The following is a 26705-nucleotide window of genomic DNA, read 5'->3' as shown; positions in this document are numbered from 1 at the left end:
TGGGCTCAGCCCATCCCTGGATTGTCCCAGCTCAGCCCGTGGCTCTGGGTAAGCCCTACAAAACCACAGCCATTCCTGCCAGCTCCTGTTGGGTTTTTAGCCCTTGGGGCTGGTTTTTCCAGGTTTCTTTGCAGCTGGAGAAGGCCTGAACAAGCTCTGTCCTTTCAAAGGGAAAAGCCCAAGCGAAAAACTTCCAAGGCTGTTTTTGTGAGCAGGGGTTGAGCCCTCCCCTGCCAGCGTAGGGTCCTGTGTGATTTTTCTGTATAAGCCAAAGGGGCAAAACCAGCCCAGCAGGGAAAAAAGACCAAAGGAGAGAAAAATCCTCCCTTTAGGAAGTAATTCCCTCCTACGCACATCCTGGGCCGGGGCTGTTCCACAGGACCACCCCCAGCTAACAAGTCACCCAGAAAAGTCACTGTGTCCCCAGCTGAGATCCAAGCATTTGCACAAACCCAGCGGCAACCAGAAAGCTGGAGTTAACAAAGACACCCCCTCTGTATAAATTAAGTTGACTTCAGCTTCAAAAAGGGCAGCAGCCCCAGGAATGAACCCATTCAGCCTCACATCCCATCGGGAAGGGGCACCCATGGAGTGGACAGAGGTTGTGTCCCCCTGGAGGCCCCAGCCTGGGACAGCATCCCCTGGGACAGCCACCCTGCTGCTGGAGGGCACGGAGGTGACAACCACCCCTGCACATCCCCGGGCAGCTGTGAGCAGATGTTGGGCTGCAGAAGCTGCTGTCACCGCCAGGAAACACCTGGGGGTGTGTGAGTCCCATGTGCACAGAGGGGACAGCACTGACACTGCCCAGCAGTAGCTGCCTGAGCTCAGGGGCAAAGAGCCAGGCAGGTTTCCAGGAAGGCGCCACAGCCAGCTGGGCAGGAGCCCACATGTGTCCAGCTGTGCCTTGTCCTGTTTTATCCCACCCAAAGGGCCCCTGTGACACCTGTAGCACGGAGACACCCAGCCTGACTCACCCCAGCTGCAACTCAGCATCACCTGAACTCCCTCAGTGAGTCTGAAGACTAAAATTCAGAGACCACCATGTCCTTGGCCCCTTCACGACATCGCCCCATCCATGAAACAACTGGATTCGGTGTCAGGCACAAAGCAGATGATCCTTTCACCCCATCCTTGGGGCTGTTTCACTCCCCTCACTGTCATTCCTTGTAAGAAGGGAATGCTCCCAGCCTTGCCAGGCCAGGCTGCCATTGGCACCAGCGTGTGCCTCAGTGATGCTGCTGATGTTTTATTTGCAATCACTGTCATCATTATCTCATGAAATAATTAGAGGAAAAACCCACAAAGCCCTCGAGTCACTCCCCACAAAGCCCTCCCCCCAACGCTGCCGATCTGCCCAGTCCTTCTGCTCACATTGCTGGGTGCCTGCATCAGATAAGGTCCTAGAGGGAAATGAACAGGCTCCTTTAAAATGAGAGACGTTCGGGGATTAAATTAAATCCTTGCACTAATTCAATCAGAGCCTCTGCTGCTCTTCTCTGGCATGGAGGGGATGAGCAGCAGCCTCACCACGAGCAAGGGTTGGTTCCATCTCAGGCTGAGAGCATCACCAGGGCTGTGAAATCCTGTCTGCACAGGGCTGAGCTCTGCTCAACATCACCTGGGGTGGGGAGAGACAGGGGAGGAGAGGCAGCAATGCCATCACTGCCAGACCTGCTCCTGGCTGGAGGCACCAGGGACTTCATCAGCACGAAGCCAAGGCCACCTTGCTGCCCAAAGCTGACTGACTTGGGACCTCAAGGATGGGGATGGGACCAGGTTTCACAGACTCACAGGATGGTTAGGGGTGGACGGGACCTTAAAGCTCATCCAGTCCCACCCCCTGCCATGGACAGGGACACCTCCCACTGTCCCAGGCTGCTCCAAGCCCCAATGTCCAGCCTGGCCTTGGGCACTGCCAGGGATCCAGGGGCAGCCCCAGCTGCTCTGGGCACCCTGTGCCAGGGCCTGCCCACCCTCATAGGGAACGATTCCTTCCCAATATCCCATCCAGCCCTGCCCTCTGGCAGTGGGAAGCCATTCCCTGTGTCCTGTCCCTCCAGGCAGCAGTGGAGGCAGTGCTGAGGCTGTCTGAGCAGGGAGGTGCTGTCCTTCCACCTCACAGACGCACCCAACACATTCCATGCTCTCACTGCAGCAGCCACTCAGGAGCCAGCAGCCAACATCTGGATCTCTCCATTCTCAATGCCTTGCTCTCACTGCTCTCAACATCTGGGTGTCCCTGTTCTCCATGTGCAGCTTTCCCTTTTTTCACCATCTGCATCTTTCCCTGCACTCCACAAGTTGCTCTTCCCATTCCCAGCGTCTGGGTTTCCCTGTCTGGATCCGGGCAGGTCAAGGGACTGTGGAGTTTTATTCCATCCTCCCTGGAGGATCTCACACTTCACTGTTTCAGTCTCTCTCAGACTGAGAGGTCAAAGTAGCATTTCCTGAGAAGGGGAAGAGAAAGCAGAAGCAAGAACTGCCTCCAAACCCCAGGATGGCTCTCTGGGGTCATTTTAGGGAAGGAGGATGATGGGTCTGAGACCAGAGCAACAGCAAGAGAGTTCCTAAGAATTATCTCCTCATTCAACAAGTGTCAACACACTCCAAAAAAAGCCAACACTGCCCTGCCTGCTCCAACATCCTCAAACCTTGCACCTATTACCCACTTCCTGGGTTCTCTGTGCCTTCAAGGATCACTCCCTGACCCAAAAAATAAAGGTTTTTTTCAAGGTTTTTTAAGTTTTATTGAAACCAAGGCATGGCAGAAGTACTGCAAACCCTCTGCTCCTTGGTCTGTACCTCGAGCAGCTTTTTCCCAGTTGCTCTCACAACCAGGACTGTTCCAGTTGACCAGCAGAGAAAATTCCAGCAACCGTCAGCACAACATCGACTTCTCCAGCATTTCTTTAAATAATATGGCCTTGCTGGTGGCCCACAGCTAGGACTTCCAGCTGGGAAAACCCCAGCCATGGAGACAGCACAGCTGGGAGCTGCAGCCTGCCCTGCCCTTGCCCTGGTGCTGCCAGCCCTCCCACTGCCAGGAGTGGCATTCCCTGAAATCCCCAGCTCAGGGAGGTCAGGGATTGTTTTGAGGCTCTCAGCTTCTCATTTCAAAGCCTCTGCTCTTCTCAGTCATGGAGCCACCGTGGCTCAAGGAATGCCTGGCCATGGGAACATGTAATTGAGTCTCCCCTGGCTCCTGATGGGGATGCTCAAGTTTTGTCTTTCTTTTGTGGTGATGCTGAGGAAGAGGAGGCAAAACACAGCTCAGAGAGCTGCCCTGCACCCAGGTACCTCCTCAGCCAAACTCAGGGATTGGGAAAAGCAGGGAAGTCCCTGCAAGCCTGTTGGACATGGATGTGAGCAGGAGAGCAAGGGATGTGCTGCTGCAGCTGTGCTCTCACCCAGGAGGAGCAAATGGATGTCCTGGGATGCTGCAGGAAGAGCTGATCTTGTGGCTGTCCCAGACCATGGCAGTGCCATGCTCTGTGTGTCCCATGGGAGAACCTCTCTGGCTCCTGCTGCCCTTCAAAGGGCCTTTGCTCCAAGGTGCCTCGCCTGTCCCCAAAAGCATTTAACTCCATGGGAATGAGACCAACTCTCTCTCCAGGGTTATTTTGGGAGAGATGCAGACAGCAGTGGGTTCCCTGTGCTGGAGGCAACATCCCACCCCACAGCAGAGGGGTTGCAGGGAGAAGAGCACCTACATCATCCAGGGCCCCATCAACCTTTCCAAAGTAGGTTTTTCCTAAAGCAGAAGGAAAATATTTTACAATTCCGGTTCTTAGCATGGGACAAACTGTGCCCAGATGCACCAGATCAGTTTCATGACTCTGAAATGCTGCTGGTGATGAGCACCTCAGGATTTAGAAAGTGACAACAAAGAACCAAGGAAGCTCACAGCTCCAGGGAACAGCATCTAATGCACAGCATGGATGAGGGGAAGAAAGCAAAGCCAGGAGTGCAAAGCAGAACTACCAAAACCTGAGAAAATCTTCATGGGAGTCATTGTGAAAGTGCTCACAAGGAGCACTCCCCGAGCTCTGCTCCTCACCCTCTGCGGGGCCGGCCAGGGCCCGGGGCTGGCTGCACAGCCGGGTTTTCTACCCTCTCCCTGCTTCATTACTGCACAATGAATAATTGATCCCGAGCAATTAGTGTAACAGCAAAAGCAGCGCGGGTGTATCAGCCCGAACAGCAGGGCCAGCAGTGCCTGGGGCAGGGCGCTGAGGGTGGAAGCACAGATGGGACGCTGCGGGGGGAAATGTTTGTACCACCCCAAAAACCTGGCCGTGGGCTGCCTCAGCGCTGGCGGGAGAAGCCCTCACGAGGGAGGAAGCGATCCCGTGGTCCCCGCACAAATCCCGCTCCCCATCCCTGCATTCCCAGCGGGTCGCTGCCCACGGGGCTCTGCCCAGCCCCAGCCCTGCGCCGCTCCCGGGGCCGCTCCGCTCCCGAAACTCAGCGGGAAGGAGCCGACGCTTCTCCGAGGGCAGCAGCCCGGCCCGTGCCCGGGGAGAGGAGCCCGGCCGCGGGCTCAGCTTGCACCCCGCACCTCGGTGTCACCACCTGCTAAAGGTGCGGCCACCAACCCGGGACCAACCCTCGCCACGCCGTCACCGCCGCAGCTCCGGGCTGCCAGCCCCGACCCGCAGCTGCCCCGGCATTCCCAGCTCCGGACCCCAACCCGTCCCCTGCCCGGTGCCCTCCATCCCCAGCGAGGCTCCGAGCGTGTCACGGCTGCAGTTCCAGGCTGAACCTGCTGGTTGTTCCCCCGTGCCAGTCCAGGGAGGGTATCCAAAAGGCTGCAAAAGTCCTGGAGCAGAAAACCCACACTGTGGGCACATTGCAATGCTGGTCCCACAGCAGGAGCCAGCTGGTGCCGACGGCACAGCCGTGCACAGCCCAAATTTGAGTGGCAACCTCGAAACGTCCCTGCAGCTACAAATGCCCCTGCGCTCCTCCCGGGTGCTCCTCACCAAGCCCTCAAGCCCAGCCTGGTGCCAAATGAGCTGTGCAGGAGCCACAGTCCCCCAGGAGAGAGCAGGGCCGGGAGCGGAGCGAGTGCCTCGGATCCCCAAGGACATCAGCGCCCCTGACGCCCGGTGCCTCTGCCTCAGCCTGAGCCGGATCCTGCCCAGCGAAGGGTCCGGCCTTCAGGCCGCAATCTTTGCGAGTAAAACCTACCAAATGCGGGCTCTCAGCTGCATCCCCCGGGCCGAGCGAGCGGCATCTCCCCGGCAGCCCCGGCCCCGCCATGTGCCCGCGGCGGCGCTCGGCTGCTGCTGGCGCAGCGCTCTGGCTCTGCCCCCGCCGTTATTAATGTCCGTGTCAAGCGGCGGCTGAAACCGCCCCAGCCTCTCCCAGACACGGCTCCCTCGTGCCCCTCGTGCTATTTATGGCTCTGCCGGCTCTCCCTGGAGGTGCTGTTACCTGCTGACAGCAGCGGACGGCCGCCGTGCCCTGAGGAAGGGCCTGCATCACCCTGAGAGCCGCCGCGCTCCCCTTCTGCTGCCCTGTCCTGCCCCCGAGCGACACCGAGCGCAGAGATCCCGGTGCTTCCTGCTTAATGAAACTCTGCTGCAAGTTCGCTGTTTGTGGGGTTTTCCCCCCAAACTGTTTTCTGTGGCGAAGGGACAGCTCTGAAGTGGGGGATGCTCTGCAATGGGGCGCTTTGCCCTTTGCATCCCAATCTCTGTGAGCGGCTCGACCCCAATGGACAGGGACAGGGAGAATAAACAGGCAGGATGGTGGACAGTGTCCATCCAGGGGACAGCCCACGCATGACCATCTGCTCCTCCTCTTCTCCTGCAAGGCCAGTGCCCTCTCGTGACAGCCCCATGCACAACCGGGCTGGGGGCCTGACTGGGCATTTCTCCTCCTGAGATTACACTTCACTGACCAAGGCAGGCAAGTTGTCCTGACAGCTCCAGAGAGAGAGCACAGCGAGGGGTGTGTGCACAGCCACTCTCAGACACATGCTGGTTTTATCTGCACCACAGCCACCGTTCACTGACGGGTCCTCGCTGTGCTCAGCTCTCCTCCAGCACAGACTTCGGGCACACACATGTCCCTGTGCTCCGGCCAACTGCAGCCCCGTGAATGCTCCTGCGATGGAGCAGAGGACCTGTGCTGCCTGCTCTGCCTCACAGGCAGCCACAGCTTTGCAGTGGCACAGGAAATGTGGGAGCTCCCTGGTCTCACTGGACACCCTCTGTCACCACGGACAGCAGTGACATGGCACAGTCACCCCCACAGCCGTGCTCGCTCCCATCCTGCCTGCGCTGGTGAAGGGAGCTGGGCCTGCTGGGGCTTGTGCCTGTTCCCTCCCCGAGGCCACCTGGGTAGCTGCAGGTCTGTGGGACACAGGATGTCACCACAGTGGGGGTACCTGGATGTCCCTGAGACTTAGAGCACCCCCAGCCTGAGGGTCCCTGGCCCCTCTCAGTCAGGAATGACCCAGCCACCACCCAAACCTGCCCATACCCACTGCTCTGTGTCCATTGTGATGGGGATACAGCTCCTGAGCCGGGCTCCAGCTACTGCCTGCAGCCTCATCACCGCAGGGCGAGTGCCGGGGGACCCAGAGCTGTGAGATGATGTCTGGGTCATAAATATCCCTGGCAGTAAAAATCCAGAGTGGTGGGAAAGGGGGAGGAAGGAGCAGATCCTGTCACTGCCATTCAGCCCACAACCCTCAGCACCCTTTCCCTTCGGTGCTGCTCAGAGGGGGAATCTCTGCAGCATTATGGGCTGGGGCAGAGCTCTGTCCCCTGGGAGGGATGAGGGAGGTGACATCCAGAGCCTGATGCACTCAGCCACTGCAGATCCACTGGGAAGGACTCATCCCAACACCACTTACACAGGACCATGAGGTTGGTGCTGGAAGCTGCTCCTGCTGCCAGCAGAGATCACTGGAAGAAAACATCCACCGAGAGGAGAGGGCCTGGCAGAGCAGCTCTGCTGTCACTGCCTCCAACAGGGCTGTGGCCAGAGCCACACACAGGAGGGAGGAATCCCAAACGGTCCCAAAACCAACACTGTTGGCTCCAAAGCCACGCACAGCCCTCCTGCAGTGGTGCTGGCAGTACCCTGCTGCTCCAGCAGGAAGGGGCTCGTTCCAGGGCAGGACACCAAGCCTCGTGGAGGGCCAGGGGATGCCACAGGGGCAGGATGAAGCTGTGCCTATCAGTCCCACACCACTCTGGGCATCAATACCCAAAGGTCCCTGGAATTTTGAATAGATCCTTTGACTCTGCAAAGATATCGGGATTTGAGTAACTTTTGCAAGGAGTTACTTGAACTGGACTTCATTGGCTGCCCAGCCACACACTCACAGCCCCTGCCATGCTGGGAGGGAAGAGGAGGAGCAGCCACCCGAGGCAGGAGGTGTTTGGGGACAAGGTTGGAGCAGGGCTCCAGCCTGGCAGGCTGCAACAAAGCACTTCCAGCACCTTCATTAAATCACAGCAGCGCTGGCTCGGAGCACTCAGTCTGTGCCTTTGACCACCCTGTGCAAATGATCTCACACCGCTCAACCCCCCCGGGCTGCCGGCGCCGCTCCTGCCGGCACTTTCCCTCTCACCAGCCCTTCTGGGGATTCCTTCCAGGGTTTAAAACTGCCTCTGGCCATGATGGAAGTGTTGGCGGCTGCTCCTGCCCGGCTCCAACCCCGAGCCCTCCTGCTCTGGTGGGCGGGGGGATGCGGGCTCGCTGGATGCAAGCTGGGAGAACGGGAATCACCCAGAGGAACGGGAATCAATCACCCAGAGGAACGGGAATCACCCAGAGGAACGGGAGCCGCTGTTTGGCTGGGAGAGCTCCGCTCTCCTCATGGCTCTGGAGCCCAGCTAAGCAAACGAACGAGCCCAGGGGAGCTGTGGCTCTCAGCTGGCCCATCTGCTCCACACCTCGGGCGCTGGGAGCCAGCTGGGAGCCCCCGGAGCCTCGGTGCCACCAGGAGCAGCACCAAGAGCCTCCGGGCTGCCCAGAGAGGCCAGGTGGAGCCAGGGTTCAGTGACCCAGGGCTCAGGGGAGGTGACAAACAGATCCGTACGCCAGCCCAGCCCCACAGGCACATCCCAGCTTCCTGGGGCCTTGGTTCGTGTCCTGGCAGTGAGGGCTGGAAGCCAACTGATGTGCAACTGTTCAGCCTGGGGAAGAGAAGGTTCTGGGGAGACCTTAGAGCCCCTTCCAGTGTCTAAAAGGGCTCCAAGGGAGCTGGAGAGGGATTTTGGATAAGGGCATGGAGTGACAGGACAAGGGGGAATCGCCTTAAGCTGAAGGAAGGCAGGGTTAAGTCAGATATTAGGACAAAATTCTTTACTACAGAGGTGAGGAGGCCCTGGCACAGGGTGCCCAGAGAAGCTGTGGCTGTCCTGGATGCCTGGCAGTGTCCAAGGCCAGGTTGGATGGGGCTTGGAGCAGCCTGGGACAGTGGAAGGTGTCCCTGCCCATGGCAGGGGGTGGCACTGGATAATCTTAAAGATTCCTTCCGACCCGAACCAGTCTGTGGTTCCATGACTATTCCAGGAGGGACAGCTTCCTCCAGAGATTAGAGTGGACAGAGCTGAACTGGAGCCTCAGAGAGGAAGAGCGTCTCTGGTGCCACGGCCTCACAAATCCATGGAGCCTTTGGTTGTCCTCAGTAAGGAGTTTTCCCAGTCCAGGGCGAGCTGGGCTGTGCTCCCTGGTGTGGAACAGTGCAACAACACAAAGCTTTGGGTTTGTGACCTGGCTGCACATCCTGCCAGCTGATGCTTTAACCCTCACTGGGGCAGAATCACCCTCAAGGTTTCTCCCCTATTCGAGCCCCCTGACAGCACAAACGAGGTGCTGGAGGCTGTGGCCAGGGACAGGTTGCCCCTCCAGGGGCTGCTGTGATGTGCTCAGCCCTGCCCAGTCTCTCGTGTCGGTATCGTGGAAGGAAAGCAGTCTCTGGTGAAGATCCAGGTTTCCTGCCCCTTGGCCATGCCCCGCCCCACAGCAGCAGATCAGCAGGACGCCCTGGAGCAGAGCTGGCACAGATGGGGCAGCAGGTTCCCAGCCCAAAATGGAAAGACTTTGGCCAAAAACAAATTAAGAAAATACGAAATCCTCCCCTCCTTCCCCATCGAAGAGCTGATCACACTCTGACTGAACTGCTGTGAGTGAAGCACCTGCTCAGAGGGACAGGGAGGAATGGGGTTGGCCACAACCTTGTCCCCAAGTGCTTGTCACAGCCACCCCAGGGCCAGTAGCCCCTTGACCGTGCAAGGAAGGCCCGGGAGATACCCCAGTGTAAGGAAAGGGAGTTGCTGGGGCAGGGAGCTGCTGAGGAGCAGGGATTGTGGAGGGACAACAGGGTGGGTACCTGGGACGAGGAAGAGGAGGCAGGGGATGGGACAGGAGAGGGGTGACCCGCACTGACCCATCCGCAGCTGCAGGTGCCCGGGGAGCAGGGCTGTCCCCGCACCCCCCGGAGCCCCCCGCCCCACCGGCCCTGGTTCCAATCAGCCCTCGGTCACACACTGTTTGCTTTTGCTGACAGCTCATTTACTCGCACTTGTCAAGCACGTTGTAAATAAGTGAGAGAAACAGCCCTGCCCTTCCTGACCACAGGGACGGCCAGGAAGGGGCCGGCCGGTCTCCCCCGGCCGCGCACCCACCGGCCGCTCATTCCCAGCACCGGAGCCAGCGCTGCCAGGAAGGGCCGGGGTCATCCACGCCTGCTCACAGCCGTGGCACAGGGACGGCAGCCAGGGTTGGGACAGTGCTGAGCATCCACCACCTCCCTCGGGAAACAAGGGGAGCACCCGTCCTGGACTCCCAAAGTCCACGCCACCGAGTGTCCGTAATTATTTAGCTTAAGGATAATCTGCATCTTTCAGATACAGCCAGCCATCATCTCCGAGGTAATCTCAGGTCACGGAGCCAGAAGGGAAGAGTAATCAGCCGTTCTGAGTGTGGAAGACACAAAGAAAGAAGCAGTGAGAATCAGATGGTGGCAGCAGGTCCATTACACGCAGGGGGTTGTGCTGGGAATCTTTTCCCTGGCAGCCAAAGCAGCTGGAGCAGCTCCAGCCCCTGTGCCTTGCCTTGTCCCTGCTCTGCAGTTTGCCTTCTCTTCAGTCAGGCTGAAGCACCCCAAGCTGGTACAGCAATTTGAGGGTGGCAGCACTGATGGTCAGCACCCGGCCCGGGGAGGCCGCCCTGTTAACTCAGTTAATGCTCAAAGCTGCTCCTCTCTAATCACATTGCCATGGCTGCGGTTCCTGGCAGCCCCAGCCAACCTCCAGGCTCCACACAGCCCCGGTGGGGAAGGTTTGCTGCCAAGCTGGCTCACCCTGGGCGTGTTTTACAGGCACAGGGCAGGGAGCAGCATCCCGGAGCAGACCCGGACACACAAGAGGGGGGAAGGCTCTGCAGATGGAGAAAATATCCATAGAGTAATTCCTGGGAGCTGCTGCAGCTGCCAGGGTGGGCTCAGGGAAGTCCAGCCAAGTCTTAGAGTGGCAGCAGAGAAGCCCCACTTGCACCACATCTCCTGGACACTGGGGGTAGAGAGCGGGACCACAACAACAGCCACGTTATCCCTGGAGCTCCTCCTGCACTGACTCTGGCAGGAAAAGCCCACTGGGAGCAGGGCTGGACTATCACAGCTGCATCCCTCGTGGATTTCTCTTCCTCCATCTCCAGAAGCAGATGCTGCATTCACCATGTGCTCAAATCCCCCAGAAAACGACAGCTTTGCTCCAAACACAGCTGCTCTGAAAGCAGCAGTGCCAACACGGCCCCTGCAGGGATCATCCCCCAGCCTGACACCATCCTCCCTAGAGACACTGCCAGAGGCACTGCCAGAGGCAGTGACAGCTCTGCAGAACCCTGTCCCTGAGCCACAGGCACCTTCCTGCCCTTACTGCTGCCCTGCCCAGGCAAAGCTCAGGGGGGCCTTGAAACACAGGAGGTACCATCCCAAAGCCCCAAACCTGTCTGATTTCTGTGCAGGCTGAAGGTTGCCACTGGTGGCAGCCATGGAGGCTCCTGAGGAGCTGCTCTCTGCTCGGACAGTGTCCCTTTCCCTGGCTCCAGCACGGAGCTGGCACATGGCACAGCTCTGCCTGGCACCGAGGCTGTGCTGGCCCTTCTCTCCCACCCCACAGCAAAGCCCCCTTGGCCAGACTGTGGCCACAGCAAAAAGTTACCTCTTGCTGAGCTGGAGCAGTTCTGAAGGCTTTGCAAATCAGATTCCTGACCAGGCTGATATTTCCAGCTTAATTTGTCTGTTCGCAGAGCACAGACACCGGCTTTTTTCCCTAAATAGCCCTGGTATCAGATGCCCTGTAAGCAAAGCTAATGGATCAGTTCTCCCTTGCAAGAAGCAGCTGATTTTCCCAGCTCCTACCTGCCTCTGCTCTGGCATCCCCAGAGAGGTTTGCCCTGGCAAACCAGCCTGGGCACAGCCCCAGCTGCAGCTCTCCCAGGTCAGGCTCCTGCCCAGCCCTGTGTGCCCACCCTGCCCCAAGCACCCTCACCTGTCCCCCTGGGAGCTCCTTCCCCACGCTGCTCCTTCTTGCATTTCACACCAAGTTTGCTTTAAAATTGCATCCTGGGCACTTCACACCTTGCTGGGTATGGTGCTATAAACTCAATTTAAAGTGCCTGGTAGTTGCTGTCACGCTCCTTTTCTCCGTCCTGGCCCCACACCCCACCAGCGGGATTTCCATCAGTTTTGGCAAGCCAAGACAAACCCCCTTTGTCACAGCTTTGGAGGGCCCATGCTGGCTCTGCACAGCACCCAAAGAACACCCTCTTGGCTACTGAGGCACGGAAAAGCCTTTGAAAGAGATGTGATGTCTTCTGGAATGCTTTTTCACCTGTCCAGTGGCCAGACTCCTTCCACAACTCGGGGAGCAGACGCTCCAGGGCTTTGCTCTGAGCAGAGCCCCACGTCCTGCCATGAACAGTCTGGGCTGGGGAGGGCAAACAGCACCATCCCCTGAAAGCCCAAACAGCCCAGAGCTCCTGTCATGATGGAGCGCCACCAAGATGCCCCTTTTCAGGACCTGTTAGAGATACTCAGGTTGGAAATGTCCCTGCACAGCTTCACCCTGGATGATCTCCAGCCCGTGGTGGGATCGCACCCAGCCTAGCACAGAGCCCCTGGCAGCATCCAGCTCCATCCCGTGGATTCCAACAGGGCCCCCATGCCTGGGCACGGAGTTGTGCCAGTCAGATGCACCACAGGACAGCAGGAGCTGCGGCTGAGCGCTGTCACCTCCATGAATCAGCTGCCCGGAGCCGCTCGCAGAGTGGGAGGTTTGGCTGGTAACGAGGTTCTCAGGCTTTGTGCGCTGCTGTTGCTATTTTAGTCCGCCTGAAACGTGCAGGAAAAGGAATCCAGAGGCTCTGTCTCCTGCGGAGATGTTTGTGCTGACCCAGTTTGGAAGGCTGCAGAGCCAGAGCCGCATCTCCCTGCTCCAGGACTGGCCAGTGCGGCTCCGGCTGTGCCGCGGCTCCAAGGACGAGTCACCTGCCCCGGAGCCAGCCCGGCCAGGCACCCACACACGGACAGTGACGTGGGGCAGGAGCTGCTCCACCACCCTGTACCAGCCAAAGGAGGGATCCGGGGTTTTACCCCCGAAATCCCCATCTGCAGCACTTAAAGCTCTTCAAACGCTCAGCACAAGGGTTTCTCTTCTCCCAGAGCAGCATCACCCACCAACAACTCAAACTTCACCCCCAGACACAACATGACCCAGCAGAGACTGCCGCTGGCCCAGACAGCTCCGTGGGGCAGCCCCAGCCCCAGAGGAGGCAGATGAGGGTGTTCTCTCCACCCACGCAGGGCAGGCGTGTGTGACAGTGCCTCAAAGCCCTCCACACACATTTCTCTGCCAGAGCTGCTGAGACAGCGCTCCCGGGCCAGGCTGGAGCTCCTCCGTGTGGGAAAAGTGCTGGGGCTGCCTCGCTGAGCACTCTCCAAATGACCCCTCTGTGCTTTGAGGACATCTGTGGGGTCAGGATCAAACACCTGAGCCTACCCAAGTGCACAGAAGGGGTAAATCTCTGCCCTGCTACTCCCCTGACCTCAGCCTTTTAATCAGCACCCAGAGATCACAGCTTGAAACTCTCCTCCTGCTTTCAGTCCTGCCCCAGAGCCGAGCTCTCGGAGCAGGCTGGCCATGGGGGTTGTACAGCCTCAGCAATCCAAATATCCAAATGCAGAGGCTGGGAGGTGTCAGCCCAGCCTGCCTCAGCTCCAGCCAGCGGATGCAAACACAGCCACTGCTCCCCAGGCAGGGCAGGAAGCTGCAGGCGCAGCAGTGCCTGAATACAAACTCACTCCTCACCTGGCAAACAAAGAGCCTCCTGCACAGCCCTCCTGGCAGGAGCATCACTGAGCAAAGCCCTGCTCTGCCGTGCTCCAGGCAGGAATCTCCAGCTCCCGCGTGGGTCTCTTACCTTGCTCTCCGTAGGAGCTGCTGCTGGATGTTGCTGCTTGGTGATGTTCTCAGCCAGACACCAGCAGATCCTCTTCTTCTGCTCCTGGGAGTAAGCCTCCAAACTTAATAAGCACTCCGACTTCTGACGTAAAGGAAACACAGGCAGGGAGAAGGTCATTAGCCGTGTGTCGCAGGCCCTGCCTGGCTTTGCAAACTCCTTGCTCCCTACACACCACAGCACATGAGGGGACACCTCACACACCTGTCCTGCACCCTGGGCACGGGAAAGTAAAAGAGACTGGAAATCAGCTCCCTCCAGACAGGGAGTGGTGCTGGGGAGCTGGGTTTGCTTCCAGGAGCAGGAGTGGAGCAGCACGGGCAGAGCGCAGGGTGTCTATGAAACCCATTCCGAGGGTGGAAATTGCTCTTTGCCATATGCAAACACTAATGAGGCACCAGAGCATGAACTGGTGAGAACAAGAGCCTTTGGGCTGGGTGGATCCAGGAGGAAGAGCTCAGGGAAGCTCCAGAGCAGCATCCCCGTCCTGCTCCTCACTTAACACCAGGGTGAATTTGGGGATGAAGCTCCAGAGCAGCCTCCCTGTCCTGCTCCTCACTTAACACCAGGGTGAATTTGGGGACGAAGCTCCAGCTCTGGTCACACACTGCCTGAGAGCAACATGCAGCAAGGAAGGAATTAAGAGAAATGATGGGAAGCCATCCCAACTGAACCCACCTCCTCTTGCTGCACATGTCCTTTGTGGCACAGCCCTGTTCCTCTTGCACAGGTTTTCTTTGGGCCAAATCTCACTCACTTACGGAACTGTCTGACCAAGTTCTCTCAGCAGCTGCCTCCCAGCCCTTCAACTGCTTCTCTCTCATGCTAAAAATTAAGCATTATAACATCTGCTGCCTGCTGGGATTTTGCATGTTTTGCTTTAAAAAGGGTCCAGAAATGCCCAAGGTTGGATCATCTCCTTAAGTGGCCAGATAGGAAGAGGAAAAAAAAATAAAAGCAAAACTTTAGGACAGACCGCAAAGAAAGGAAAAAGAGTCTTTCACTAAGGGTCATAAAAAAGGCCTTTTCTTTCCCCCTAGAATTTCCTTCCAGAAGGGCAGGTCCCCAATAGCTGTTTTTTCCCAGAAAGGTCAGAGAGAACCTGCAGCTTTGTGACTCCAGAGACACAACACAGCCAGAAGGGGAAATGCTCTTTAGTCACACCATTTAAATCACTGTTTGCATTGGATGGGAATTCATTCACGTTTCATCCAAAATCCCCTAAAGTGGTAAATAAACCAAGCTCCTGGGAAAGAGGGCTCTGGTTCAGTCCTTTGCCCCTACAAGAAGACTTCCATGAAGGAGAAAGTTTGAGCTTTCTTGTGCCTTGTCCCCACACTTATTCCTACAGGCCTAAGAACTGAAAATTCCTGCTCGGGCTTCCTGAGCACAGTCAGATGAACAGAGGTTTGGGATTCAGGGACACAGGGTGGTGGGCTCCCTCTTCTCCCACAGATCCTGTGATCCAGTGATGCTCTGAGCATCCCTGGAGTGTGACAGTGCTCTTTCCCATCCCAGATGTCCCAGTCCCTCCCAGCCTCACACCAGCAGGTCACCAGGCTGGAGCACTGTGACACCCTAAGAAGTCGTTCCCACTTTCAGAGTAGAGGATGAGCACCCATTTGCTGGGATGAAAATCCTGGCTGGCATTTCCCTGCCCCACGCTTGTGGTCAGAAGAGAATGAAGCAAGAACTCAGCAAAGCCTCAAAGCCATCAGGGCAGCTGTGAGGAGCCCACCCTGATGCTGTACCTGCTGCACACTCCCAGCCCTGCCAGGCTCAAAGCAATTCCAAGGACGTCCCGTGTCCCCTTGCTGTGACAGACACAGAGCTCACCTGGCCCTGCCCTGAGCCCCTCGCTGATTCAATTACAGCCCATCTCTTTGATTGAATTCAGCACAGATGCTCAGCTCCCGCTGGCTGCTGAGAGCAAAGCACCCCTCTCCTCCCCCTCAGCTGCTGCAGGCTCCCTGACCTCGGCCACAGGGAATGTCACAGCCAGGAGAGAAGATCTCCCTCTGCTCCAGAAGGCAGGGAAAGGCAACCACCCCAATGCGTATCCCAGGGATTGCAGGCAAGGCTGAGGGGGGACATGAACAGCCAAAATTACATTTATCCAACCTGTACATATTTGACCATCACTTTTATTCCTTCACGGTGCCATTTAACTTCTCCAACGTACATTTCCCAAGGAAAGAGCTCTGGTTTTCCCTGTTCCATTAACCTGCTCTCCCAAAAACTTTCACCTGGATTGGGGAAAGCCCAGCCCACACAGGCTGAGCACCCGCAGCTGCCTCCAAACCCAGGCAAAGTCTTTTGGGATGCAGCCAGATGAAGGGCTGGGTGTTATTTGGGATCAAGCTCGTGGCATGTGTCCCTGGAACCTGGTGGTCCATGCTGGGCACCCACCTGCCCACACAGGGGAGGCTGGGCAGGGGGGACAGGGAGCTGCCCCACGAGCTGGGCACAGCCTCCCTGCTATTGTTTTCCTTCAGGGAGGCTGCTGCTGGGCCTGCCAATGTTTACAGAGAGAAAACAGGGTTTAATCTCCCGGTGCTGGGAAAGGAGGATGCAGATGGCGTGAAGGGGGCGTTTGCCACCAGATAAAGGCAACAACTGAAGTGGCTGCCAGTGGCTTTCTGCCTGCCTTGCCCCAGTGACAAACATGTTATTGCAGGTGCTGTGTGCTGGGCTCAGGGGCCGCTGGTGAGCCCACGGCTCCAGGGCAGCACCAGCGTGAGACCCCCCACCCTGCCCATGGGAGAGCAGGAAAACACAGCAGGTATTGCAGAGAATGACCCAAACCTACCAACACCAGCCCCAAACGGGCCCTGCTACAGCCAAGGATTATCTGCAGGAAAAGGTTCCTTCTGCTCCATGGGAACAGCTCCCCCAGGCTGAGACCCAACCCCACAGCAGCCAGCTGAGAGGTCTGGCCAAGCAGAGCTCCTGGCTGCCCCAGCACACACCACACAGGGAGGGCCTGTGGGCTCTGTAGCCCGTAAATCATGTGAGGAGCTCCCAGAAAATGACAGCATCACAGGAGGAGCCCCCAGACCCTACACACCGAGACCCCTCAGTGCAGACATCCCCTGCTTGCAGGGCCCAGCACACACGTGGGGCTCTGTGTGACACTGCCAAGCTGAGAAATCACAGGAACAACGAGCCAGACTCAATCTGACACCTCTGGTGCCCTGAGCTCAGTGCCCAGCAGAGCCCAGGGCTGTTCTCTCACCGCTGTCTCCTCTGGCTGTGTCAGGGACACATTTCCAGAGTGAAAGGGAGGGGTCCTGTCACAGAATCACAGAATGGTTTGGGTTGGAAGGGACCTTAAAGCTCATCCAGTTCCATCCAGTCCAGGGGCAGGGACACCTTCCACTATCCCAGGTTGCTCCAACCTGGCCTTGGACATTTCCAGGGATGGGGCAGCCACAGCTGCGCTGGGCAATCTCCTCCCACAGATGCAGGGATGCACTTGTGCTCCTTCCCGGGCTCCTCTCTGCACAGGGTTTGTGGCAGGGTGGTTTGGGGTCAGGGCTCCCAGCCCAGCCCTGCCAGCCCCTGGCCTCCAGCGTTCCGGGTGTTGGTCCCTGGCCAAAGCAGCAGAGATCCCAGAGGGGAAGTACCTCGGAAACTGCTCCAGACTACAATGGCTCCAAATCACAGAGCAAACCTTCCCAAGGAGAAACAGCCAGCCCTGGGAATATCCTGTGCACAAAACACGGGCAGCTGCTGCCTGCTGACTTCATGCACCACCAACCCAGGGCTGGTGAGAAAGTTCTGTTTGCTCCCATGCTGGGGGGGAATGGGGGGACCACGGCTCTTCCTGTGGCTTTTGGACTGCTGGGCACACTGGTGACGCCCATAAAAAAAACCCTGGCAGTAACAGCAGAGCCCTGCTAGAGCTGGGATGCCCAAAAGGTGCCAGGGGTGCTGCAGGAGAGGATGTGCATGGAGATAACACGGACAGGACATAGCAATCTCTGCAGGGCTCTGCTGTGGGGCTTGGTTTTGGGAGCACTGATGATGGCACAGCCTGGGGGATGCCCAGAGGGACCTGGAAGTGTTCAAGGCCAGGTTGGACAGGACCCTGATCTAGGGAGTGGCATCCTGGCCATGGCAGGGGTGGAACAAGATGAGCTTTAAGGTCCCTTCCAACCCAAACCATTCTGTGATTCCGTGGCTCTCTGTTAAACCTCTTGGAGGAAAAGCCAGCCTGAAGAACCTTTTCCACCCACTGTGGAGCAGCCAGTGAGGACATAGGGCTGTTTTCCCAGGCCAGGCAGTTGTCCCTAAGTGGCTCATCAGGTAAAAGCCTTCAGAGGAATCCCTGAGAGGAGCCAGGCACAGAGCTCCTGCTGCAAACAGAGAGCAGGGCCAGCACCTTCCAGCTCTGCAAACATCCTTTCCTCTCCTGGAAGAGGAAAACAGCTCAGAGCTGAGGCCCCAGCAACACCAAGGTCACCCAGCTCACCCAGCACAGCCCCAGAGCTTCCCATGCCTCTTCCCTGGCACAGCCCCATGGACAGCGAGCTCCAGCCTCTGCAAACAGCCCCAGGACCGTTTGAAATCATCAGCCCGTGGCATCTGGGCCTTTTTAAAATCTCTCCAGCACTGTGACTGCACCATATCAACTCTTCTTTTTGCCAACATCTGGAAAATGTGACCCCAAAATTAAAGCTGGGGGGAAAAACCCCCATGTTTTTTGGTTATCTCAACACTCAGGTTCAGGCTGAGCTGTGTAAAGACGCACAAAACCAGGAAAGCTGAGTGTCTCTGTTTATCTGTTCCTCCAGATGGGACACGAGCACTCCCTGCTCTGCCTGAAGAGCCCTGAACTGGGAGCTGGCAGTGCCCAGGAGCTGCCCTGTGCCCCTGCTCTGGGTGATGCCAGATGGGGCTTCTGCTACCGGTGTCACTCAACATCTGACCCAGGTAACCCCCCTGGGCAGAGGAGGTGAAGCCCAGGGTCTGTCTGCACAGAGCAGCAGCCTGGCCACCAACCCCAGAGCCACAGCCATGGGCACTCCAGCTCCAGGGACATCCCCGAGACAGCTTGGACCAGGGGGACATTTCAGCTGCAGCTGGAATTTGGGGCGGTCGTGGGGATGCTGGGTAGGGCAGTTCAGGAACGCCTCAGCCTCTGGGGCAATCTGCACTTGGGTTCATGGCACAGCACCCTCCAGAAGGGCTTTCCCGAATGCTGGCATTGCTCTAACGGTGTCTCACAGCTCCTGCAGCTTGGACTGCTCAGCACCACCCAGGGAAATCCAGGGGCTGGGACCTGATGTCCTTTGGAGGGAGGAAAATGGAAAGCTCTGTTCAGGAAAGAGTTAAGCTGCTGCTGTGAGTGTGACATGGCAGAGGGACTCAGTGTCCAGCTCTCACGTGAGCTGGGTGACTCAAGGCTTGGGGAACCTCTCGGCATCCCAGAAATGAGCCACGGAGGAAACAAAGGAAATGTCAGAGAGCAGGGAAGGATTCTCCATCTGGGAACATCTCCTGGCCAGCAGCAGCAGAATGGCCGGAGCAAAGGGAGTCCCCCCTTCCACCGAACAGGACTGGAGCAGAGAGAACACACTTCTGTTCTCTCAGAATATGCATGCCACAGAACTGGTGAGGGCAAGGAGGCTCCAGGCTGTCTCTACCTGAAGTGCAGTGCCCACTCCCCCACAGCCCAGGGGATCCTTCCCCCCATGCAGGACAAGCCCATCGGACAAATTACAGCCACAAATCTCACAAACACCATCTCTTGTCCTTTTGTGAATGAGAGGAAGTTGAGGTACAATTCCAACAGAGCACACAGCCCATTTCCCAGACAAAGGCTCATCTCCACTCCCTTCTCCCATCCTACAGCTCCTCACTAAACAAATTCCTCTCAGCTGTTCCCTTGCTCTCTTAGGTTTGATGACACCCCCTGCCCAGCCCTTTTGCCCTCTTCCCTATCACCAAACCATCTGCCCAAGACAGTGCCCAAAATGCTCCTTGCAAACTCTCCTGCTGACATGTCCAAAACAGCCAACTCCAGAATTACCCAGGTGTACAGTATCTGCCAGGCCCCAGAGTGCCCCTGAGACTTGTCCTCTGTGCCATCAGTAAATTGCTTTTCCCAGCATTCAGCTTTACTGTTTGGAGACAGGAACCTGGGCTCTCCCTGACATCTCCCTTTGGACAATGCCACATCCCAAAGGGCATTCAGTGAGCAGTGCTGACTCCCAGCAGGAGCAGAGAACACTCTGGGGAATGAATGCTTCTACGGAATGAGCTGGGACTGGGATGGAGTGAAGCACATTTAGAGAGGCTACAGCACTGCTGTGATCCATTTGTTCAAAGCACTCCCTTGGCAGCAGCTGGGACACAGCCTGAGGGTGGGAACAGGAGCAGTGCCCACAGGGACCCTCTGCAGGGTGCAGGGGTGTGTCCACACAGAGCCAGGCTGTGGCTGCCTCATCCCTGCAAGCGTCCAAGGGATAGTGAGTGGCATCCTTGGCCATGGCAGGGTGGGACAAGATGATCTTTAAAGTCCCTTCCAACCCAAACCAGTCTGGGATTCTATGATGGGGCAAGGTGGGGGACAGTGGCATTCCTCTGGCACTTGTCCAGAGGCTCTCCCATGCAGTCAGGAGGGGCATCTCCAAGGCCAAGCCAGCTCAGGCACAGATTCACAGCATTAATTCGCTCAGCTCTGGATGGGTTGCTCACCACAGCAGCACAAAAAGCTGCTACTGGAAGGATTTTCTGTTGGAGAAGTTTCCCAAGACAAACTCCGGTGTCTGCAGATGAAAACTTTCAGAGGAAAAAAAAAAAGATCAAATTTGCCAGAGCTTTTCAAAGGAAAAACTTACAGAGCTGTTTGGTTTTGAGTCGATTTGGTCTGAATACGTTGGGTTCGAATCAAACACTTGTAACAATGCATTAAACCCCTGACCTGCAGTTTCCTCTCAGCAGGATATTTCCGGAGCAGGGAAGGGTGTGAATACAGTCCTGGACCACGCTCACAGCTCCACATGGCTCCCTGTGAGGCTGCCCATTTCCTTCTGACAGGTTTTACACATCCCACGAGGTGTGTGTGTCCTGCAGGGGATGGGGTGGGATGGGGAAAATGGGGCTGAACTCCCACACCCCAAATCCTGTGGGGTGCAGAAATATGGGTCCACATTGAATCCCAGAATCCCAGACTGGTCTGGGTTGGAAGGGACCTTAAAGCCCATCCAGTGCCACCCCTGCCATGGGCAGGGACAGCTTCCACTAGCCAGGCTGCTCCCAGCCCCATCCAACACTTGGGCACTGGCAGGGATGGGGCAGCCACAGCTTCTCTGGGCACCCTGTGCCAGTTCCACCTATTGCAGTGCTCAAATCAGCCACAGAAGCTGTTGTCACCACAGGCAGGGTCTGTCCAACTTTAAACTGTGCTCTTCATATTTAAAATCCTGAAAGGAAAGATGCCCAGGCCAGGTCTCGATGCACTGGCAGGACTTTTCCACATATCAGCTGGCAAATAGAAAAGTTAGAGCAGCTGTAATGGCCATAAGCTACAATACAAGGAGTTCCACCCAACATGAGGAAGAAATTCTTTCCATGAGGGTGGCAGAGCTCTGGAACAGCTGCCCAGGGAGGGTGTGGAGTCCCCTTCTCTGGAAACATTCCAAACCCACCTGGACACATTCCTGTGTCACCTGCTCCGGGTGACCCTGCCGTGGCAGGGGACTGGACTGGATGATCTCCAGAGGTCCCTTCCAACCCCAGCTGTTCTGGGATTCTGTGATTCCAGCTATGCCCAGCATTCCTGAGATCAAAAGGTACCACCTTCCCTTCCAAAGCCCCGGCTCGTGTCACAGCTGCCCCTCAGAAGGAACAAAACCCCCAAAAGGGGCAGCTCAGTGCAGAACCTCCCTCTACGTTTGCAGTCTTTCCAATCCCATTCTACATTTAGCCTTTTCAGGATGCCAAGTGCCCCCCAGAACCGGGTCCATCTGCACTCAGGATCTCCAAACCCTGCAATTCACAGCTTGGAGAGGCTGCAAAACAAACACCCTTTGTGCTGGACCCCACACCAGGCTCTGCAGCTCCTGTTAGCTCTGCCTGCAAACAACCAAATTGCCCAGAGTTTAACCTCTGTGCAGAGATTTATTACACACAATTAGACAGGATGACCAGCAGGAGCTTTTCTGTGCCACTTCCTGAAGGTTGGAATTTTCTCTCTTGTTTATAATAAATTAAGCAATTCACAGGTATTAGAACATATTTTCATTTTGTGACACGTCAGATCCAATCCACAGATTTCTGTGACCGTATGGGTCAGAACATTACTCAGAAACCCTCACGATGAGCAACAGCAGGAGCCTGCAGCTCAAGGCTTCAGCAGAGAGCTCTTCCTGCAGCAAAGGCAGTGTCAGCCCGGCCCCGTGGGCTCCTCGCAGCTCACAGCAGCACTAAACACATTAGCGCTCATTGCAGATGATTTGTGGGCAACAAACAGCAGCTCGAGAGCTTCCTCCAACCTCCCAGCCCCGTGGCAGCAGCACGACGGATGTGTCTGCCCAGCCCACGGCGACAGGAGCCCTGCTGAGAGTGGCCACCAACCCCCTGAGCCACCAGCGATGCTCAGCAGGGAGGGCTGAGCCAGGAGAGGGCTCTGGGCACACACAGAGCTGCTGACAGGGCAGGGATGGAGCAGGTCAGGGCGGGGAGGGACCCCTCAGGGTGACATGGGGCCAAAAAGCCATGTCAGCTCCCACATCCTTCCCTTACCCATCCTTATCCTTTCTAGCTGCCACCAGCGGTCACAGGGTGGGCAGCCAGACAGTCCTGACCCCCTGCAGCCCAATTCCCACAGCCTGAACGTGTCCCCAGGGCAGAGCCAGCCCCTCTCCAGGGAATCCATGTCCCCAGGGCAGAGCCAGTCCCTCTCGGGGGAATCCATGTCCCCAGGGCAGAGCCAGTCCCTCTCGGGGGAATCCATGTCCCCAGGGCAGAGCCAGCCCCTCTCGGGGGAATCCATGTCCCCAGGGCACAGCCAGCCCCTGTAAGCAGATTTGCTCCCACAATGTGAATGCAAAGAATAAAAGAGAGACAACCTGAAGGAAACTCTCTTCTTCGCTTCCCTGCAGGAATCAGATGCTGGGAGGCTCCCAGGCTGGCTCCCAGAACATCTCGTTATTTCATCTCTGTTCACCTGGGGCCAAGGGCAGTTCACTGAGCCGAACAACCCCTGTGCTGCACAGCTGGGAGGTTCCTGTTCTCCGCCTCCATCCCCAGCCCCTGCAGCCCAGTCACCCCCTCCACGTGGCTCGTGGGGAGGGGACCTGCAGGTCAGTGTTTCCCAGAAGAGAAGTCTTGGACAAGTCTGGTGGGAGAGCCCCGTCCTGCCCTGGCTCACTGCTGACTCACAGGCACATCCCCCATTCTGTTCCCCTTTGGAACCCGAATCTCCCACTGCTGGAGAGCCCCATGGCACCTGCAGCTGGAAGGTCACTGTCCCCTTCACCCTGGGGCCAGCTGGTCCCTCTGGCTCAGGACAGACCACCCCGTGGGGCTGGCAGGGAAGGGGTGGCACAGGGCACGTCCTGCTTGGCAAGGTGCTGTCCCTGAGCCAGGGGCTGCCCCCATGTCACCTCAAAGCCTGGGCTGGCCAGTGCAGGGGGTGAACAGCCACTCCTGGGGTCTAGCATGAGGCAGAGCTGCTGGTCACCACGGGTTGGGAAGTCCCACTCCCCTTGTGACCTGCCCCAAAATACCCCAGGAGGAACAGGAAGGGTTTGCAGAATCCCACAGCGTGGCCAGTCCAGGTCTACTGAAGTCTGTGGGGGAACAGGAGGTAGGAAAGCAAAAGTCTCACATTTTCTATCCAACTACTCCACTCCAACCACAACAGATGCCAGGGACCTCCATCACCAGAGCTCTCACAGCCAATTAGGCCCCTCAGAAGAAAGCCCAGCACTTCATTACAGCCTGACAAAGACACCTCTTCACTTCTCCAGATCTCATGAAACACAGCCAGCTTTCTTTTGGTCACTTCTACTTAGGCACACTAAGCTTCTAAATCAAATAGCAGGCTCTGAGTGAGTGCATTTTTCCAAGTGACTGAGAAAATGCTGGAGAGCCTCATCCAAACCCCCAGCGCAGCCTGGCTGAGTCACAGCCCAGGATCAGCTGTCACCAGCCTTGGGTGACATTGCCTTGGGACACGCACTGAGCACACCCCGAGGAGAGGCTCAGCTCCTGCCCAGCCACCCCGGGCAGAAACACAGGAGACAAGGAAGGAACAGGAGGGAAGGAACAAGAGAGGAGTCGAGGATTCTGCAGTGAGTCGTGCCCTGGCCCAGCTCCAGCCACTCAAGGTGAACAATTTCCATGCTGAGCCTTTGCACCCAACTCTCACAATGGTTCATTATTCCACAGTGCTGCTGAGCAATGTTTGTCTTTTTCCTCTGTGCCCTGGGGAGCTTTCCCAGACCCACCTTCCCACCTCGGAAAATACAAGGCCTTGAAAGCAGGAACACAGTAAAGCCACTGGAAAAGGAAAAAAACCTGCAGCCTTCAGTGATCGGGGAGGTCCAGTGGGAACCAATTCTGCAGAGTCCTTGACTTGACAAGAGGGACTGTGCCACTGCCTGGGTGACCCCAAATCTGCTTAAAGCACTCAGGCACATGGGGGTTTCGAGCTATGATTCTGTCTTTTAGACTGGGCTTCCTTATTTTATTTGAGGGCTCCAAACTTGGATGTTTGAAGACAAGAAAAGCAAGGTGCCTAAAAATAATGACAAAACATTTGGCAAAGAAATCTGCCCCCAGGGGAAAAAATCCCAAGAGAAAACAAAAGTGAGATGCCTCAAGGAAGATCCACAGGGGGAAGAGGAAAAGACCTGTCCTAGTGCTGCCCAAACTCCCTGTTCACAGCTCCTTTTAGTAGCTTCTTACTCATGTATTCTACAGCCATTACATTTCTTTTCCAGGCTTCTGGCAAATTCATTTAAAGGGAAGTTAAAATCAGTTCTTTCAGTGCTCCTTGCCCCAGCAGAAAGGATCAGAGCTGTCAGTACCTGTCCAGCTGCCACTGGAAAGTTAAAGTGGAAAACAGCACCACTCACCTCTGCCAGGTAAAGGATGCAGAACTTCCGATCTTCGGAACCTGCAGAGAAGAAAAACCAGGATCAGAGCGAAGCTGCAGCTGCATTTCTGCAAGTGGAGCCACTGGCAGAGGAACTGGCCAAGAGACAGCACTGAATGAGTGTTTGTTGTTGCCCCCCCCAGTACCAGGCTGTGACCTGGGTGATGTATGTGGCATCTGCCGGGGCCGGGCGCGGGCAGGACCCTGCAGGGCCTCACTGCCCTGTCAGGGATTCTCCCGTGGGCTTCTCCTTTGGAAAAGGGTTTGTTTCATTCACAGGCCACGTGCAGGCTCTGCTGCCCAACCTGCCTTGACACCTGCAGCCTGTGGGAGCTTCCCAGGCGCTGCACAGGTCCTGCAGCACCCACACAGCCATCCTGGGAATCAGGTATGGGCCTCTCCCATCTTATCCCTGTGGGCACTTTGCTCCCAGGAGGACTGACAGGGAAGCTCCTGTTCCTACACCTCATTCCCAGCCCTGAGGGAAGCCAGCTCTGAACACACACCAGCCTCACAGGAGGACACTGAGCTGCCCCAGGACAGAGTCACCTCGGCTCTGTAGCGGGACCATCCCTTCTTCAGAGCAGGACACCCCATCTCCAGGAGCTGGCTGGCTCCTTCACAGGCCTTTGGCTCTTGCTGCTTCCCAAACGCTCCTAATGCCATTATCTGTGCCAGGAGCTCAGGGCTGCAGCCTGGGCATGGCTGCAGATCCCACTGGAAGTGGTGTCAGCACAAGCTCTGCTTCATTTCAGCAGCCTGAGCTGCTTGATGGGAGCAGGCTCTGCACGGGGCTGGAAACACCCTGTTCCCTGGAGGAAAACAATTCTCCCGCTGCAGGCAGCAGCCCAAATGTCAAGGTAAGAGCTGGGACCCATTGAGGGACTCAGCTGCCTCTTGAGTCACTCCCTGGGCAGTGTGAAACCCATGAAGAAGTGGCCTGGAGCCCTTTGCTGGATGTCTATTGACCCTGCTCTTCTTGGGCCTCCGTGGATTCCTTCTGCAGTAACAGTGATAACAAAGAGACGCTGACAAGCTCCAAACCCATCAGAATTAAGTTCCCTTCCAAATTCCTCTCCACTGAGCTGTGAATCCTGGCACCAGCGACCTCCAGAGCCAGCAGCTCCTGTTCCCTGTCCCTCCAAGACTCACTGCTACACATGGCCCAGCAGCTCAGTGCCTGCAGGACATACAAAGCAGGGAGCCAGTCTGAGCTAAGGAATGGCTTAAATCCCATTTTCTGCCAGCCTTTAGGGACAACTTTAGCAATAAACTGGCTGCCCATGCCAGCAGCTGGGCTGAAGCCAGGGCCCATCCCTGGTGAGGCACAGGGGAGGCTGGAAGGTGATGGCAGAGCCAGGGAGGGCAGACCTGGGTGCAGATTTCACCACAAACCAGGTTTGCCAGGATTCATTCCACTTTTTCAAGTCTCTGGAGGATCAGGGTGGAACAGCAGAGCCTGATGTGCCCCAGAGCCCAGGAAAAACACGGGAGAGGCACAACCTGGCACTGGAGAGGTGGCAGATGTGGGGGATGATCCCCAGCTCTGCTCCTCACATCTCTCGTGACAACAGCACAGCACATTCTCTCAGTCAAACTTGGGGAAAAGCTGAAAGGAAATAAGCAGGAGGAAAAAACTCACTCGGAGATATTTCCTTCTCTTCCGGATGTGCTGTGGTGGGGACTGGCTTGGCTTCCAGAGGAACGTGAACTGTCCCTGTGCCAGGCTGGGCACGAAGCACAGTGGGATCTCTGTGGGGACATGTCCCCTCTGCAGCTGAGCCCCGTCCTGCACACCCACACTGCCTCACCCAGCACAGCAGCACTCCCAGCACCGCCCTGCTCTGCCACTGCCCCGTGCAGCCCATGGAAAGCACCCACTGCCCACAGGATCTGGGGGCTGCGTGCCTGGTGTTGGGTCAAAAAGATGGGAAAAGGGGAAGCTGGTCCTGCTCCTTTGCACAGCCCAAAGGCTGTGGCAATGCCCTGGTGAGGGCAGGCACCCTGACCCCCCAGAGCCTCAGATCTGCTCAGCGAGGCTGGGACCACGTCCAGCAGCCCTGGATGCGTGGGAAGGGAGGGAGGCTGCTGAGCACATCCAAACCTG

General features: G+C 57.0%; 1 protein-coding gene across 1 annotated transcript in view; it reads right to left on the bottom strand.

The window, feature by feature from the left end:
• The window catches only part of RGS3 (regulator of G protein signaling 3), a 59729-nt gene that overhangs the window by 3715 nt on the left and 29309 nt on the right, over positions 1-26705 (bottom strand). The window contains exons 18-19 of the mRNA XM_039561956.1: positions 24579-24619; positions 13450-13572 (exon numbers count right to left, since the gene is read on the bottom strand). Of these exons, the coding sequence (XP_039417890.1) occupies positions 13450-13572; positions 24579-24619 (164 nt within the window). The remainder of the gene's footprint in view (positions 1-13449; positions 13573-24578; positions 24620-26705) is intronic.

This window comes from Corvus cornix, chromosome 17 (assembly GCF_000738735.6).
Source record: "Corvus cornix cornix isolate S_Up_H32 chromosome 17, ASM73873v5, whole genome shotgun sequence".
Lineage (NCBI taxonomy): Eukaryota > Metazoa > Chordata > Aves > Passeriformes > Corvidae > Corvus > Corvus cornix.
This window is presented reverse-complemented; position numbering and strand designations above follow the sequence as displayed.